Source organism: Phlebotomus papatasi, chromosome 3 (assembly GCF_024763615.1).
Source record: "Phlebotomus papatasi isolate M1 chromosome 3, Ppap_2.1, whole genome shotgun sequence".
NCBI lineage: Eukaryota > Metazoa > Arthropoda > Insecta > Diptera > Psychodidae > Phlebotomus > Phlebotomus papatasi.
In genome coordinates this window covers 10,488,040-10,501,651 of record NC_077224.1, presented here as the reverse complement: position 1 = coordinate 10,501,651, position 13,612 = coordinate 10,488,040, and the positions used below count along the sequence as shown (strand labels likewise).

At 33.7% G+C, this 13,612-nt stretch overlaps 1 protein-coding gene across 1 annotated transcript in view; it reads right to left on the bottom strand.

The window, feature by feature from the left end:
* LOC129806671 (brain tumor protein) overlaps positions 1–4,971 on the bottom strand; it is a 29,523-nt gene extending 24,552 nt beyond the window's left edge. The window contains exons 1-2 of the mRNA XM_055855437.1: positions 4,890–4,971; positions 3,617–4,291 (exon numbers count right to left, since the gene is read on the bottom strand). Of these exons, the coding sequence (XP_055711412.1) occupies positions 3,617–3,972 (356 nt within the window). The 5' untranslated portion in view covers positions 3,973–4,291; positions 4,890–4,971. The remainder of the gene's footprint in view (positions 1–3,616; positions 4,292–4,889) is intronic.
* Positions 4,972–13,612: the final 8,641 nt, after the last annotated feature.

The following is a 13,612-nucleotide window of genomic DNA, read 5'->3' as shown; positions in this document are numbered from 1 at the left end:
TTCAATTACTTGGGAAAGATAGCTTTACAGAGATGGAAATACATTTTATTGTTCTTTCCTCGCTTTGTAAAAAAGTCATGTAAAGTCTTTGCTCGAAGTGATGCACGGAAAGTCCGACAGTGCATCGATTTTGACAATATTGTCTTTTATTCTCTTTTCTAATTTGAATTCTGTTTAATAATTTGGTTTCTTGTATAGTTACACTACGTAATTAAATGGAGTTTGTAATGAAATATATAAATAATTTAAATTCAGTGAACGTTAAGACGCGTGGTTGAAAGCGGTTCACTTATTATATTATATTTTATTTTTATATTTACTTGATATCATAACTTATTCTACAAGACGAAACGTTGTGTAAAATACGTAAAAAAATGATTTCTTGTTTGTATCAAGTTCTCCGAAAAATCCAAATTTCAGTTTTTTTCAAAAATTCTTCGTTTAAAAGGACTAATTTAGCTCATCAGGTCATCAACTTACAGGAAATATTTGGATTTGGATTTCAAATGAACCAATTCCGAACGGGCTTAATCGGTCATGAGTCGTTATAGTACCCGTAATTTAAGTCTATTTTTCAAAAATTTTTCAAAATTTTTTTTATTTGTTCGAAAGCTCGTGACACCACTAGAGGCCAAACGGTAAGAGTTATTGACTTCTGGTCTTCGACGATCCCCCCATAAGTCATCATTATCTAGGATCTATATCTAGGACAGTCTTTATTTATTTCGAAAACTACTCCTACGATTTCTTTCATTTTCTAATATGTATTATAGGTGATCAAGGAGAATAATTCGTCCTTGGACACTTATGTTCGAAAACCATTTCAATGTCGAATTTTCGAACTTCAAAGTTTAACCACTTTAGAGAGCCAATTTTTGAATAAATTTGGATTTTTTATGACATTAACTTGAAATTTCCAATCCGTATTGTACTGGTTATACTATACCTCTCTCGAATTTAATAAAAAATTCTAAAATCTACTTTTCTTAAGCAATTTCTTATTTCGGAATGTCTTTTTTTATTTTATGAATCAATTTAATCGGTGGCAAAGCGGTATCTACCCAAAAAGCATGCGAAAAGATAATACACGGACAGCTCTTTCTCATGAATTCGAGCACTCCGCAAAGCTGGGATGCTTTGTCATCCCTTATTTTATTATTAAAAAAAAATAGAGAAAAATATAGGGGAGACTGGGGCAAAAAGTCACAAAACGGAAATTGATTTTTTTAGAAGCTACCCAAGAAATTTCTAATTAGCGCAGTTTTATAAATTTTCCACTCTACAATTTTGTGAAAGTTATTTTCCTCTATTTTGTAAGGAAATACATTTATCGAGCCGTTTTTTAAAAGGTAATTCTGTGACCAGTTTCAAAAATGCTGAGACAAATAGTGTCAGACGTGAGGTAAAACTATTACAATTTGATTCCCTTTATCTAAACGAAAAAAGCGCTTTTAAAGTTATTTCCTAAAGGCTATTTTTGACAAGAAAATTCTATTCAATCATTTTGAAAAGGCGAAAATGGCGAAATGTGCGAGATGATTGTGATGAAATCTGCCGAAGGGTTGCCAATTAAATGCCACGTAAGTGATTTCGCGTTCTTCTTAAACGAAGTATCTTAGATTCAGTAAAACTCGTTAGAATTTTCTATCCTCCAAAGTGGACAGTGAGTATTATTTAATTTTTTCGGATTTCCATCACAATCACTTGTTTACAACAACAAGCGGCGATATACGGCAATGACGTTTCTTTTTGCCGTGAGTCGTCAAAAATTGCTTCGGTTTTTGTTACTTTTTGCCCCATACATTTTATTACTTTTCACCCCAAATGGTCATTTAAAAAAAAAACGATTTCTTGAAAAAAGAATCTTTAAAAAATACTAAAACGGATAGTGATTTCGTACTCAAAGAATCCAGATCATTTAGGAAATATTCACCAGTGCATCAATTTTGGAAAATAAATAGGTAAAAATTGATATCTGCTTTGGAGAAAATATCTCTAAAACAAGGCTAAAAATTTCAATATTTTTTATTTTCTAAATTCGTTGTTCGAATTCTAAGAAACTCACTACATTGAAGGTCTACGGAAGCTATCTATATATGAAAAAAAAATTAAGCCGCTATTTTTTTATCTTTGAAGGTGTTGAATTTTGCAATACAGTAAACTCTCTCTCAATTGGGCATTTAGGGCAAAATGTCATTTAAATTATCGAGAGATTTGGGCTTCGAAATCATTGTAAATGCCACAAAAAAGCGCCCAAATATAAAGAATCACGATAAAACAAGAGGAACTACAGAGAATTTGAACAAATTTGTTTTCGATTTGTGACTTTTTGCCCCAATCTTCCCTAACGTTTTTTTTTGGTCCAGTTTGACCCACGGAAACGAAATCTTCAAAGGTTTTCGACCCTCGTGTTCTTTTTCAACTATTCCTGGTTAGTTTTTTTCTTTTACAATATCCTCATTAAATTGTTTTCGAAATTAAGAGCGAATTACTTTACTTCGCTTCACAGCGAAAAGGTTTAATACCGTTTCTTTATTTTTTTTCTGTTTCTAGAAGAAGGATAACGAAGTCGATTCTGCGGTTCTATAGCATATTTCTGTGATTCGAATACGCTTTGTTGTTCCTTAAAAGTGTTTCTGAGATAAATATTTAATGTTTTTAGAATAAGTTCTCTCTAGAAAAGACACTACTTTTCTAAATTGAATTTCTATTAGAGAATTCGAGTACTCTTCAAAACCACAACGCTTTGCCACTTTGCAAAGTCTTGTAATCCTTGCAATGAATTAATAAAAATAAAATCACAATTTATTTCGTAGAAATTCATGAACAAATCGAATAAATCCGAAAAATCGAAATCAAATAATTATTTTTGAGAAACAAGTCACCTGAGTTTCCTTGCAATCTTTTTTAAAACTTGTTTGATATTTAAAAAGGTGATTTATTTGAAAATTCTTTTTATTCAGAATTCAATGCAAACCTTTGACTCTTTCGTCTCTTTTGGGACTGTAGTACCCAAAGAAGCATATGCATTTTCTATGAAAAACAATGTTTTTTAATTATTCAGAACTGATAAAAATCCGATTCTTGTGGATGATTACAAACTATAAGGATGTCCAAATGTAAGATATTTTTTGTAGGACCTCAATTAATTCCTGAGCTTAGATATTTTTGATTAAAAATTGTGAAATTGGCTTGCAGCATATGCTGCGGTCCGGAAAGTCCGGTCAATCGAAAATCACAACGAAAGAGTCAATTCAACATCGATTCGAGTAAGTTTTACTCGATTATTTTTCTGAGTGTATGAATAAATCCAATGAAATATCGAAATCAAAAAATTATTTTTGAGAAACAAGTTAGCTGAGTTTCCTTGCAATCTTTTTTAAAACTTGTTTGATATTTAAAAAAAAAGTGATTTATTGGAAAATTCTTTCTTCAGAATTCAATGCAAATCTTTAAAAACGATCATTTACTCTGAAATTCCGTAAAGCATTTGCATGAAGCATATGCTGTATGGGAAGAAAAAATTAGTCCAGGAAGCAGATTTGAGGTTCCGGAAGGGCCATAAGGGACAGGAGGGCAAAAAAGGGAAGGGAAAAATTGAAAAAGATTGACTTACTGGCAAATTTTGCAGTCCTGATCGTGACCATTAGAGAGACAGTTGTTTTCTTCCAAGGAGCCACCGTGATCGTTGAGAAGATCGCTGCCGTAGGAATCAGCAAACATATTGGCAACAGCGTCCCCGTTTGGTGGCGACGGGAAGGTGAGTAGGTCACCTCCGGTGGCCGGAGTGGTGCCCAGGGGGCTCGTCACGGCGGCACCCGGAGTTGCGGCAATTGATGAAGCAGCAGAAGAGGGATTCGTAGCAGTCGGATCGCGATTATTGTCGGCAAAGTGCTGAGTGGTGAGGGTGGCAATGGGTGGAGAAGGATTCTCAGCTAAAATAGTGTCAAATGCGTCCAGCAGCGATGCCATAACACTAAACACTTTTTTTTCTTGTTGTTGTTGTTCCTTCAGGAGCTCCTCCGCAATTTCGAGATTGACAGATGGCTTGAAAAGAGGTCCCGAGTGGCAAAATAGAGAGGATCTTCCTGGGTTCAAAGACGCCTTTTTTCTCTGTAATCTCTGTTTTTCTTAGTTTCTTCTTTTGTTTTCTTCCTGAATTTGCAGAGATTGCTTTGCCTTTGTCACCCTTCACCCAAAATTTCCACGAAATAAAATTGTCTCGCAGCTTTTTCACTCGCGTTTATTTTAACCTCAATGTCGCGTAGATTAGGCCTCAGATGCCCAAAATCTGCAAAGAAGAAAGCCCCAGGAACTTAATCTTTCTTATCTCTGTGCCTCTCTTCGGGGGCCACTTCTGATAAGAAAAGCTGATGGGAAGCAGAGAGAGTGATTGCGGGCGCGGCGATCTTCCCAAAAAAAAAAAAAAACAGTCTCCTTCCCCCCTTTCCAAAATCAACCAAAGCAGCCGTGGGAAAATTGAGGAAAAATCCTCGACATCGCTGCAGAAATATGCGCAATGCAGATGACATATAGGTAACGCTCCTGGTGTAACCTTGGACGCATTTACCCAGTCAAATGCTATTGATTTCTGATCCCACTGAACCCCATTGACCAAGAAAAGCCCCATTCAATCCCCAAAAACACCAAAGAATGCCATGAAAAACAAGAAAAAAACACAACAAAAGCACACGGAGAAAAAAATCCACGACAGGATTTTGCAGGAAAAACGCGTGCTCCAAATTTCAATGGGATTTTTCCCCCAGTTAAACTACAAAAACCGCAGAAATTCCTCCACAGAATCACTCTCTACACACACCACAACGCTTTTCAGCACAAATTGCACCGGAATTCGAGGAAAAAGGGTCACTTTTTGGAAAAATTCTCACCTCACTAGCCATTCTAAGTTTAGATGAAAAATAATGGCGTATCAATGCCTTCGACCCAACAAACATCACTCTTCTTCTTCTTCTTCCACTCGCCAATGCGCCATTGTCATGAAGACACTCCACGGACATTTCCACCATCGGGTAATATGCAATTTTTATTTATCATTTTCAGTAAAATTTTATTCTCTCATCACCACGGATTTGTCAAATAACTATTTTTTTGTAAATTGCTTATGCATAGTGTTTATGCAAAAAATATTCAGAAATTTAACAAGATAAATCAGTTGAAAAATTTAAGTAAAAATCCCTCCAAATCAGATTGTTTGATGGGATGTTTAGAAAATTAGCCAACTGAGCAATTTGAGCAAATGGCGCCATTGTGGGAATTTCAAACTTAAATTACACAACATTCCCACAATTTTAACGGAATATCGTTAAATAATTTTGTCAGATATCTTTTAGATTTCTGCTGAAAATATATACACATCTACACCTCTGCCGAATCCTAGAACATACTCTGACGAACTCTTGTGGAAAATTTGCCGATTCTTGTAGATTTTTTTCTACATTCCAGACTTTCCAGTCAACTGTGTCGGAAAAGATGGAATATTTTTCATTGAATTTGATTGCAAAATTCAATAGTGATTCTTTTAGTGATATCACAGTGTTTATATAAAATAAAGGATCTGCGACGCCGTCTAATTCTGAGAATAGTGAAGTGAAAACTTTGAGCAGAGTGTCGACCTAAATTTCGTGTTTTTGTATCATTCCATTGGCGATTTTTAAGAAATTAGTTGTTTTTGCTCACATCTTTTTACTTATCTAAAATGTTTAATAGGTAATGCTTGTTAAGCAGAACGTACCATTTTCTTTATAACTTCTACAATTTCTTCATAAATCAACAATATTTTTGTGAAGTAATGGACACAATGCAGATTTTCTAGGCAGAAATTCTGCCGAAAATCTACAGATTTTCTCTAAATATACCCAGCAAAACTTCGTTCTGCAATTTCGCAATTTTTCTTCTTCTTCCTTTTTTAACGGTCATCAATCGCTAGCCGCAGTAGCGATCGTACCGGCGATTAACCAAAGTTATGAAAATTTGTCTCGAGTAAGCGAAGTCTCACACCCGTTACCTAATGTATGCTTCACTGACGATTTTTTTAAATCTCTACATTTTATTGCAAAAATTGAGGAAAATTACTTCTTGAAGTGAAAAGAATAATTGTTTTCATAAATAATAAATAATTTTAGTGCCCTCAGCTGAAAATCACATCGTAACATTTTTTTTTGTTCTCAAGAAAATTCTGGTGCATATTATCAGAATATGCAGAATTTTCGGTCGGGAGTATATTTAATACTGCTATTTAATCTTTCTCTATAGACAGCATACCCTCGCAGTATTTATATATATAAAATATATCATGAAAATCGTGATTATAAATTCTACCAAGTTGATAAATAATTTCAAAGAAAATATTCCAAGTTCATTTTGACAGAACAACATCTTGAGGAAAGTGCCGAAAATTCTGCAAAATTTTCATACAACGATCGGATCTCGGATCCACCTTTAGAACAAAATTCTGCAGAAATTCTAAAGAATTTTCGGCAGTTATATTTTTAAATCTGACGAATTTCTGCAGAATTCTGCAGAATTTGCCGGGTAGGACATTCCCACAATTTTAACGCAATACAGTAGACTCTCTTAAATTCGGGCATTTTTTTTTGTTCACCTGCATGACCTGCATACTCATATTACGGTGCTATCACACTAGGATTTTTTTCACAATTTAATTTTAAATTGAATTCAGCAAATTGAGCATTCAAACTGCGAGAACCACTTGAAATTTTTCATAGCCAGGACACATTTTTGCGAGAAATTTGCTAAATTCAAAAAAGCCGCGCAGATTGCCAGATGTTTTATTTTGTCATTTGTGATTTTGTTACATTAATAGAAAAATGAGTGAGCCCAGTGATGAGGAAGAAATTTTCCTACTTTATGTAGGATATTATGTTCAATAAAAAGGTGTCTCAAGGTAAAAGGAAGAGATTGTGGGCCAGAAAATGGATCCAAGAGAGATCTGCCCACGGATTCATTGAAAAAATGTATGATGATATCGCAACTGGTGATTTTTTGGACACAACAATTTTCTTCATTGCTACTGAAGAGTTTGAGGAACTACTTCACATTAGTTGGACCTCATTTGCAAAAAGAAACAACGAAAATGAGGGTGCCTATATCGGGTCCCGGTCAAAATCCCGAAAGCCAAAATCCCGAAAGCCAAAATCCCGAACGCCAAAATCCCGAAAGCCAAAATCCCGAATAGGCCAAAATCCCGAAAGCCAAAATCCCGAATTCTTAAAAGTATCATAGCTACTCCCACGATTGCACTCGCGCTTGCTGGAGGCAAAGGGAAATCTTCTGTGCCTTGGGAAATTATTCTAAACATTTTCCTCCATACAATTTCATTCCTATCACGATTTTAAAAATTCGGGATTTTGGCTTTCGGGATTTTGGCTTTCGGGATTTTGGCCTTTTCGGGATTTTGGCGTTCGGGATTTTGGCTTTCGGGATTTTGGCTTTCGGGATTTTGGCTGCCACCGCCTATATCGCCTAAGTCCAATAAAATTGGAAGCAATTTTCTGAGTTAAAATTAATTTGAGCAACCACATTTGTGGAGCTCAGAGGCAAAATGACACATATCCTATGGCTAAAGCATAGGATATGTGTCATTTTGCCTCTGAGCTCCACATTTATGCTATTTTAGCATATTTAAACATGTTTTGGTGGACCAAGTATTAGTTTATATCAATAAATAAGCGAAAATCTATTAATTCAAATGATTTTTAATGCAAAATATCGCATAGGAACAATTCATCTGAAAATTAAATTGAATTTACAAATTGAAAAAATCCTAGTATGACAGCACGGTTAAGTTTACATGCTCATATTCATTGTAAATTTCATGAAAGCCCCTTAATAATGTAGAATCACTTCACTCGATATAATCAATCTAACTTGAAAAATGTCAACAAACTTTTTTTTAATTTAACTACTGCTCGAATTAAAAAGTAGCCCGATCTTAAAAGATCCGAATTAGCGAGAGTCTACTGTATCGTCAAATAATTTCGTCAGATAAAGCTTGTCCACGACAAGATTGTTTCCAAGAATAATGCTTTAAATTTAAAAATGAAGTCTACTAAAAAAAAAGAAAAATATTTTTTGAAAGTTTAATTCATTTTAGATTTATTAGATATTATTACTCTTTTATTAAAGTATTTGATTGGCGAAATCTCGAATCTTCTTCTTGAATCCTCCCATCAAGATTGTTCTTGTAGCGCATGATCACCTTTTTCTCTAAATCTCGATCTCTAAATACTCCGATTTTTTCCACATCCCGGTTTCTGGGCAGTGGTTTTACTGTCAAGGAATCGAATAATCACCCTCCGGACGGTCTGGCATGAGGTATTTGTGAGTTTTCCAAGGTCCGCGTAATTGATTCCAGGATTTTTTAGATACGTGTACAGTGTACACAATCAGTTCCCTTCTCTTTTCCCTTGATGAGAGTTTCACAAAAAAAAGGTAAAAACACGTGTTGCAATGTTTAGATACAACGAAAATGCGGAGCTAGTGACATATGTCATAAAAATATCAAATCATTTGGTACATCTTGTCGTGAACACGCTTTAGTAGAAAAGTTTCAGGTGACATCATATTCTCGATGCAAGCCCTAAAATTCCCTGCATTGTTGAGATTTCTTGGGAATTCGTGTGAATAAAATTTGGGAAATATTCCATATTCCAGAGACAATTTAAAGAAAATGTTCCTCAAAGTTTAAACAAAAATTGCCCTGAATTGAAAATTCTGAATGCATGTAAATTAAGCAAAGAAAAATCCCTAAAAATCTCAATTGGTTGATATTTCTTAAACATGGATAAGAAATATCGAGTTTTCACTAAAATTTTGTGCAAGATTACAGATTTTAACAGTCCCTTTGATTTATGCAAATCATTAAACGCGAATATCTCATAAACTAGAAGAGATAGGCCCCCTAAAGTTGACATCGAAAATTTTTTTAGGCCTATATTGTATTTCGCGTCCCTTTCTTCGAAAGATTTGCATAAGTCCATCCAATTCTTTTGGACCCAAAATTGTACTGAACTAAATTGAATTTAGTGTGATGTTCAAAAGAAAAAGAAGAGTGCGAAAGAGTAGGATAGACACATGCAAAGTTTTTAAGAAAGAAAGAGATTTAAATTTCAACTTTATAAAATTTTCTTGATCTAAAGGAGCCATTAAAGTCAATTTTGATTTAGAAAAAAAATTACATTTTCCTCTTTTTGCAAATCTAATGATACGTAAAATACGTCTAGCAATAAGACAATTAATTTACTTAAAACTTCCTATTGTAAATATTGCTGATCAAGGATATAATATTTCTTTTCTTCAGTTCCATTCAATTGAACTAAATCAGTCAAACTTCCATGTTAAATGCCACATCCTCTTGCATATTTATATTCTTCCTAGGGTGGAATCACCAGTTCTCGCCAGTGCCCCACTTCTCGCCACTTACATTGAAATCGCTATTTTTGGCAATTTATGAAATAAATGAGTCGCAATTTTTTTTTGTATTGTTTCTGCTTCTACGCATAGAATCGAAAAATAATAATTATTCGTTTTGGATTCACGATTTTGATCACTTTTTAGAGCAATATTTTAAGCAAGTACATCGAATCCAACATATCTTACCAAATGTACTAAGTGTCGTCAAATTTTCATCATGCCAAAAATACCTATTTGGGTAAATAATTTGTCTATTGAATATTTAATTGCACTTGTGGAATACATAAAATTTGTATTTAGTCAATTAATATTTCATTTTATATTATTTTTGTATAAAAATGAGGCATGGCGAGAAGTGGTAATATTCTGGAATTGATTTTACCACCTGTCGCCATATCTTTTCAATAGGCGACGCTAACTTCACTTCGTACATTCTCAGTTGTCAAATCTGCATTGTTTACTTTCTGCAAAAGCCCCATAATTTGATTTCTCAAATAGAAGTGAAGAAAAATCATTTAAAGAGAGTAATAATAAAGTGATCACAAGGAAAGAGAAATGGTGAATGTATTCTTTTCATAGCATTGCCTAAAATAACCGAGTGTGGTTCTTTTCAAGTGGGTGGCGAGAAGTGGTTACAAATTTTACAAAACTGGCGAAAAGTGGTAAAAAGTGGCGACGAAATGGTTATTTTTGCATTATTAATAAAAATCAGTTTTTTAAGTAGTCCAGCGTTATGTTCTAGGATTATTGTTTTCACGTATCTAGAGCCAATACATCTAAGTAACTTTGTGTCAAATTTGACTTATCTTGTAACAAGGATTCAAAAGTTATGATTAAATGAATTTAATTTTTTCCTAAACATGGCGATAGCCGGTTATTCCACCCTACAACATGTTTATATTTACATAATTTGATCTATAACATATTTCAGTCCTAGGGGCAATTTTTCACTTTCCTGTCGAAAATGCCGAGAAAATCCAGTGGAAACATAATTGGAAACGGCAGTGCAGAATGAATAAATTTTATATTACGTTTGATGCTTACTCAGGTGGAAAATCTCAGAGATTTTCTCAAAGTGGTGGAAAATACTTTAAATTATCGCATAACTTTGGTGTGTGTTTCATGTGGAAGCACTATAACTAAATTGTCTCTAATGGCCTATCACGATGAAAGTATATAGAGATTTTTTGCACGATTACCTTCTTTTGCTTATTTTTGAATATTTTAAATCTGAAATTAATTGGAATGGATAATTTTTCCACGTGTGGATCATTAAAATAATTTTTTTTCTTTTTAAATAAGTCTCATTTTTCTCTCGTTTTTTTTCAATTTCCAAATATATATATTTGCTGACTTCTTGCGATATCCCAAGACTCTTTGGGACTTCGAGGATGAACTAATATGACTAATATTTATTCTTTAATGACGTAAGTAAGATGGGAAATATTAGCACACGTGCATGAATGAGTTTAGTGACATATTTCATTAATTCAACAAGTTCAACATTGTTGTTTTATTCTGTAACATACCTACCTTATGTTAAACTTACCATCCAATGTCTTGTGTTGCAATTAAAAAAAACATTATGTGGGAAATTTTACTTGAAATTTCCGTCTTTCCTTCTTGTTAGTCCAAAAAAAAAGTTATGCAAGTTGCCTAACGGAAGCACAATTAATTAAGTTATCAGTTGTTGTAGTTTGATTTATTTATCCAGAGTATTTAGAGTAAAAATTAAAAGGGGTGGCAAAGTAATTCAACTTTGCGGAATGCTGGAATTTGTCACGGATACTATATCTTAAAAAAATCTTTGCATTACTGAAAATTTACTAAAGACAACCAAGATGACTTTTCCTTGAAGAAAATCCTGGGAAACTAATAAAAAATTGAATAATAATGCTCTCAAAGAGTCTCGAAAGCCTTTTCGAAAACCAAAAATTCAATACGAAACCGATTTTGATTATTTTAGGCAGACACGGAAAGTTTGGTTGATTTCCTAAGAACTCTATAAGATAACATTGTGTTATTTTTTTTATTTTTAAAAAGAAATATTAATAAAGAGCTTTTAAGCTTTCTTTTAATCTTTACTGAGTTGAAAAACCTTTCAATCCAGTTGCGGTCAACCCCCTGGCAAGTTTCCTGAAATTTGAAGCCACTTTCTTATATTTCGATTTAAATTTATATGGGATTTTTTTGCACTCGCGACCGTTACGCTAAATATTTAAAAAGTGAGAAGTTTTTCCGTATTATAAGATACCTTTCCGTATGGAGGGATAAATATACTAAATTTTTGTTTAAATAAATTTTTTCCTTGGAGCACTGTGAGCTGAGTCGGAGATCAATTTAGGAATTGGCTTCAAATAGCTCCATATAAAAAGGCCAACTTGCCAGGGGGTTGGTTGCGGTAATTTTTTAGATTTTAAAAATCACTTTTATTTTACTTTTATTTTAATTTATTGAACGTTCTGTACAGGGGACAACGGCGCCACCCTCCCACCTTCCCTTAGCTATCTTGCTACCGGTTCATAGACGTATCAAACCGATTCATACACAGAGTAAAAAACGAGGGTGTGATTAACATTTTTTCCTCATAACTTCAACAGTTTTTAGGTGTAAAAATATACATATCAACATTTTTTAATGTCAATTTTACACCTTTTTTAAAGGTTAAATTAACATGAAAAAGAGTAATTTTAACCCCTAATACATCTAAAACGCATTATTTTTACGCCGATTTCGGATCAATACTACAGGGTAAAATTAACATTTCCGGAATGTTATTTTAACTTTTTCAGATTTCTCTCAGTCAGTGTACGATTCATATCATAATCTCAAAACTGGACTATTAATCATGTAAAAGCTAACGGCGCTGGCACACCTTTTCAATTTAGTAAAATTCAATCGATTGAAATTTTATCTCTCTTACTCTTTCAAACTGAAATCAGATACAGCTGTCTCTTTCTGTCAAATGGAAATTGAAATTTCAAGGTAATTTTCAATTTCAATTTTAAATTTCATTTGGCAGAAAGAGACAGCTGTATCTGATTTAAGTTTGAAAGAGTAAGAGGTGAAATTTCAATCGATTGAATTTTAGTCAATTGAAAAGGTGTGCCAGCGCCATAAGAAATTGAATTTAGAATTAAAAATAATGTATCTGAACATTAGGGGGAGGTGGGGCTACTTTGAGCTGTGGGGCTAGATTGTTATACGATTTTTCACCTATTTCTAAATTAAGCTGGTCCTTACAATGATTGTATTTAGATCCACATTTATTTTGTCTATCTAAGCTACATCATGTTAAAACCCAGTTTCCATTAGAAATATGCGAAAAAATCGTATAACAATATAGCTCCACAGCTCAAAGTAGCCTCACCTCCCCCTACCGATTTTATTTAGCCGATTTGTAAATGATTTAAATCGGTTAGGGCTTCAATGACTAACTAGATAAGGTACTAGCTAAGATCAAGGGTTCGATTCTCACATCAAACCAATCGTTCGGTGAAAAAATGTTATAAAAAATGTAACACTAAACGTACCGACCGTTTTTGGTGGTTTTCCTTAGCATACTCGGTCAAATGACAGACCGCGGTAGGTAGGACACTCATCAATTTTTTCTTGGAAAAAAATAAAAAAAAATAAAATTTAAATACTGAAAAATATATTACACGCATATTTTAGGAAATTCATAAAGTTTGATAGCGACACTGTAGCGTTTATATATATGTTACTTTTAAAAAGTTTTTAGACCGGGAAATTTTACCGGTTTTAGTAGGTTTTAGTGTTAAGTCAAATAAGTGAGGTCCATGGATAGATTTTCACATAAAGAGCAATTCACTATATTGAAGGGAACTTAAACCAGTCTGACTAGGAAACTATCAGGGAACACTTGGATATCTTAAGAACCAAAGTCAATCCGTTGAAAATCTGAAAATCCTGCGGGAAATCCATGAGATCCTGAGAAACTCATGACAATTTCCTTGAAACCCTTGAAACCCACAATATACCTTTGTAGAAATCCACTGAATGTGCATACTGGGAACTCTTGAAAACACCTCGGAGGAGGTGGGGCTTCATTGATATCCAATTTTTTCGCATATTTCTAAAGGATACTGGTCTTTAACGTAATGTAATTTAACTCTTATTCTTCTTATGTGGTTACCGA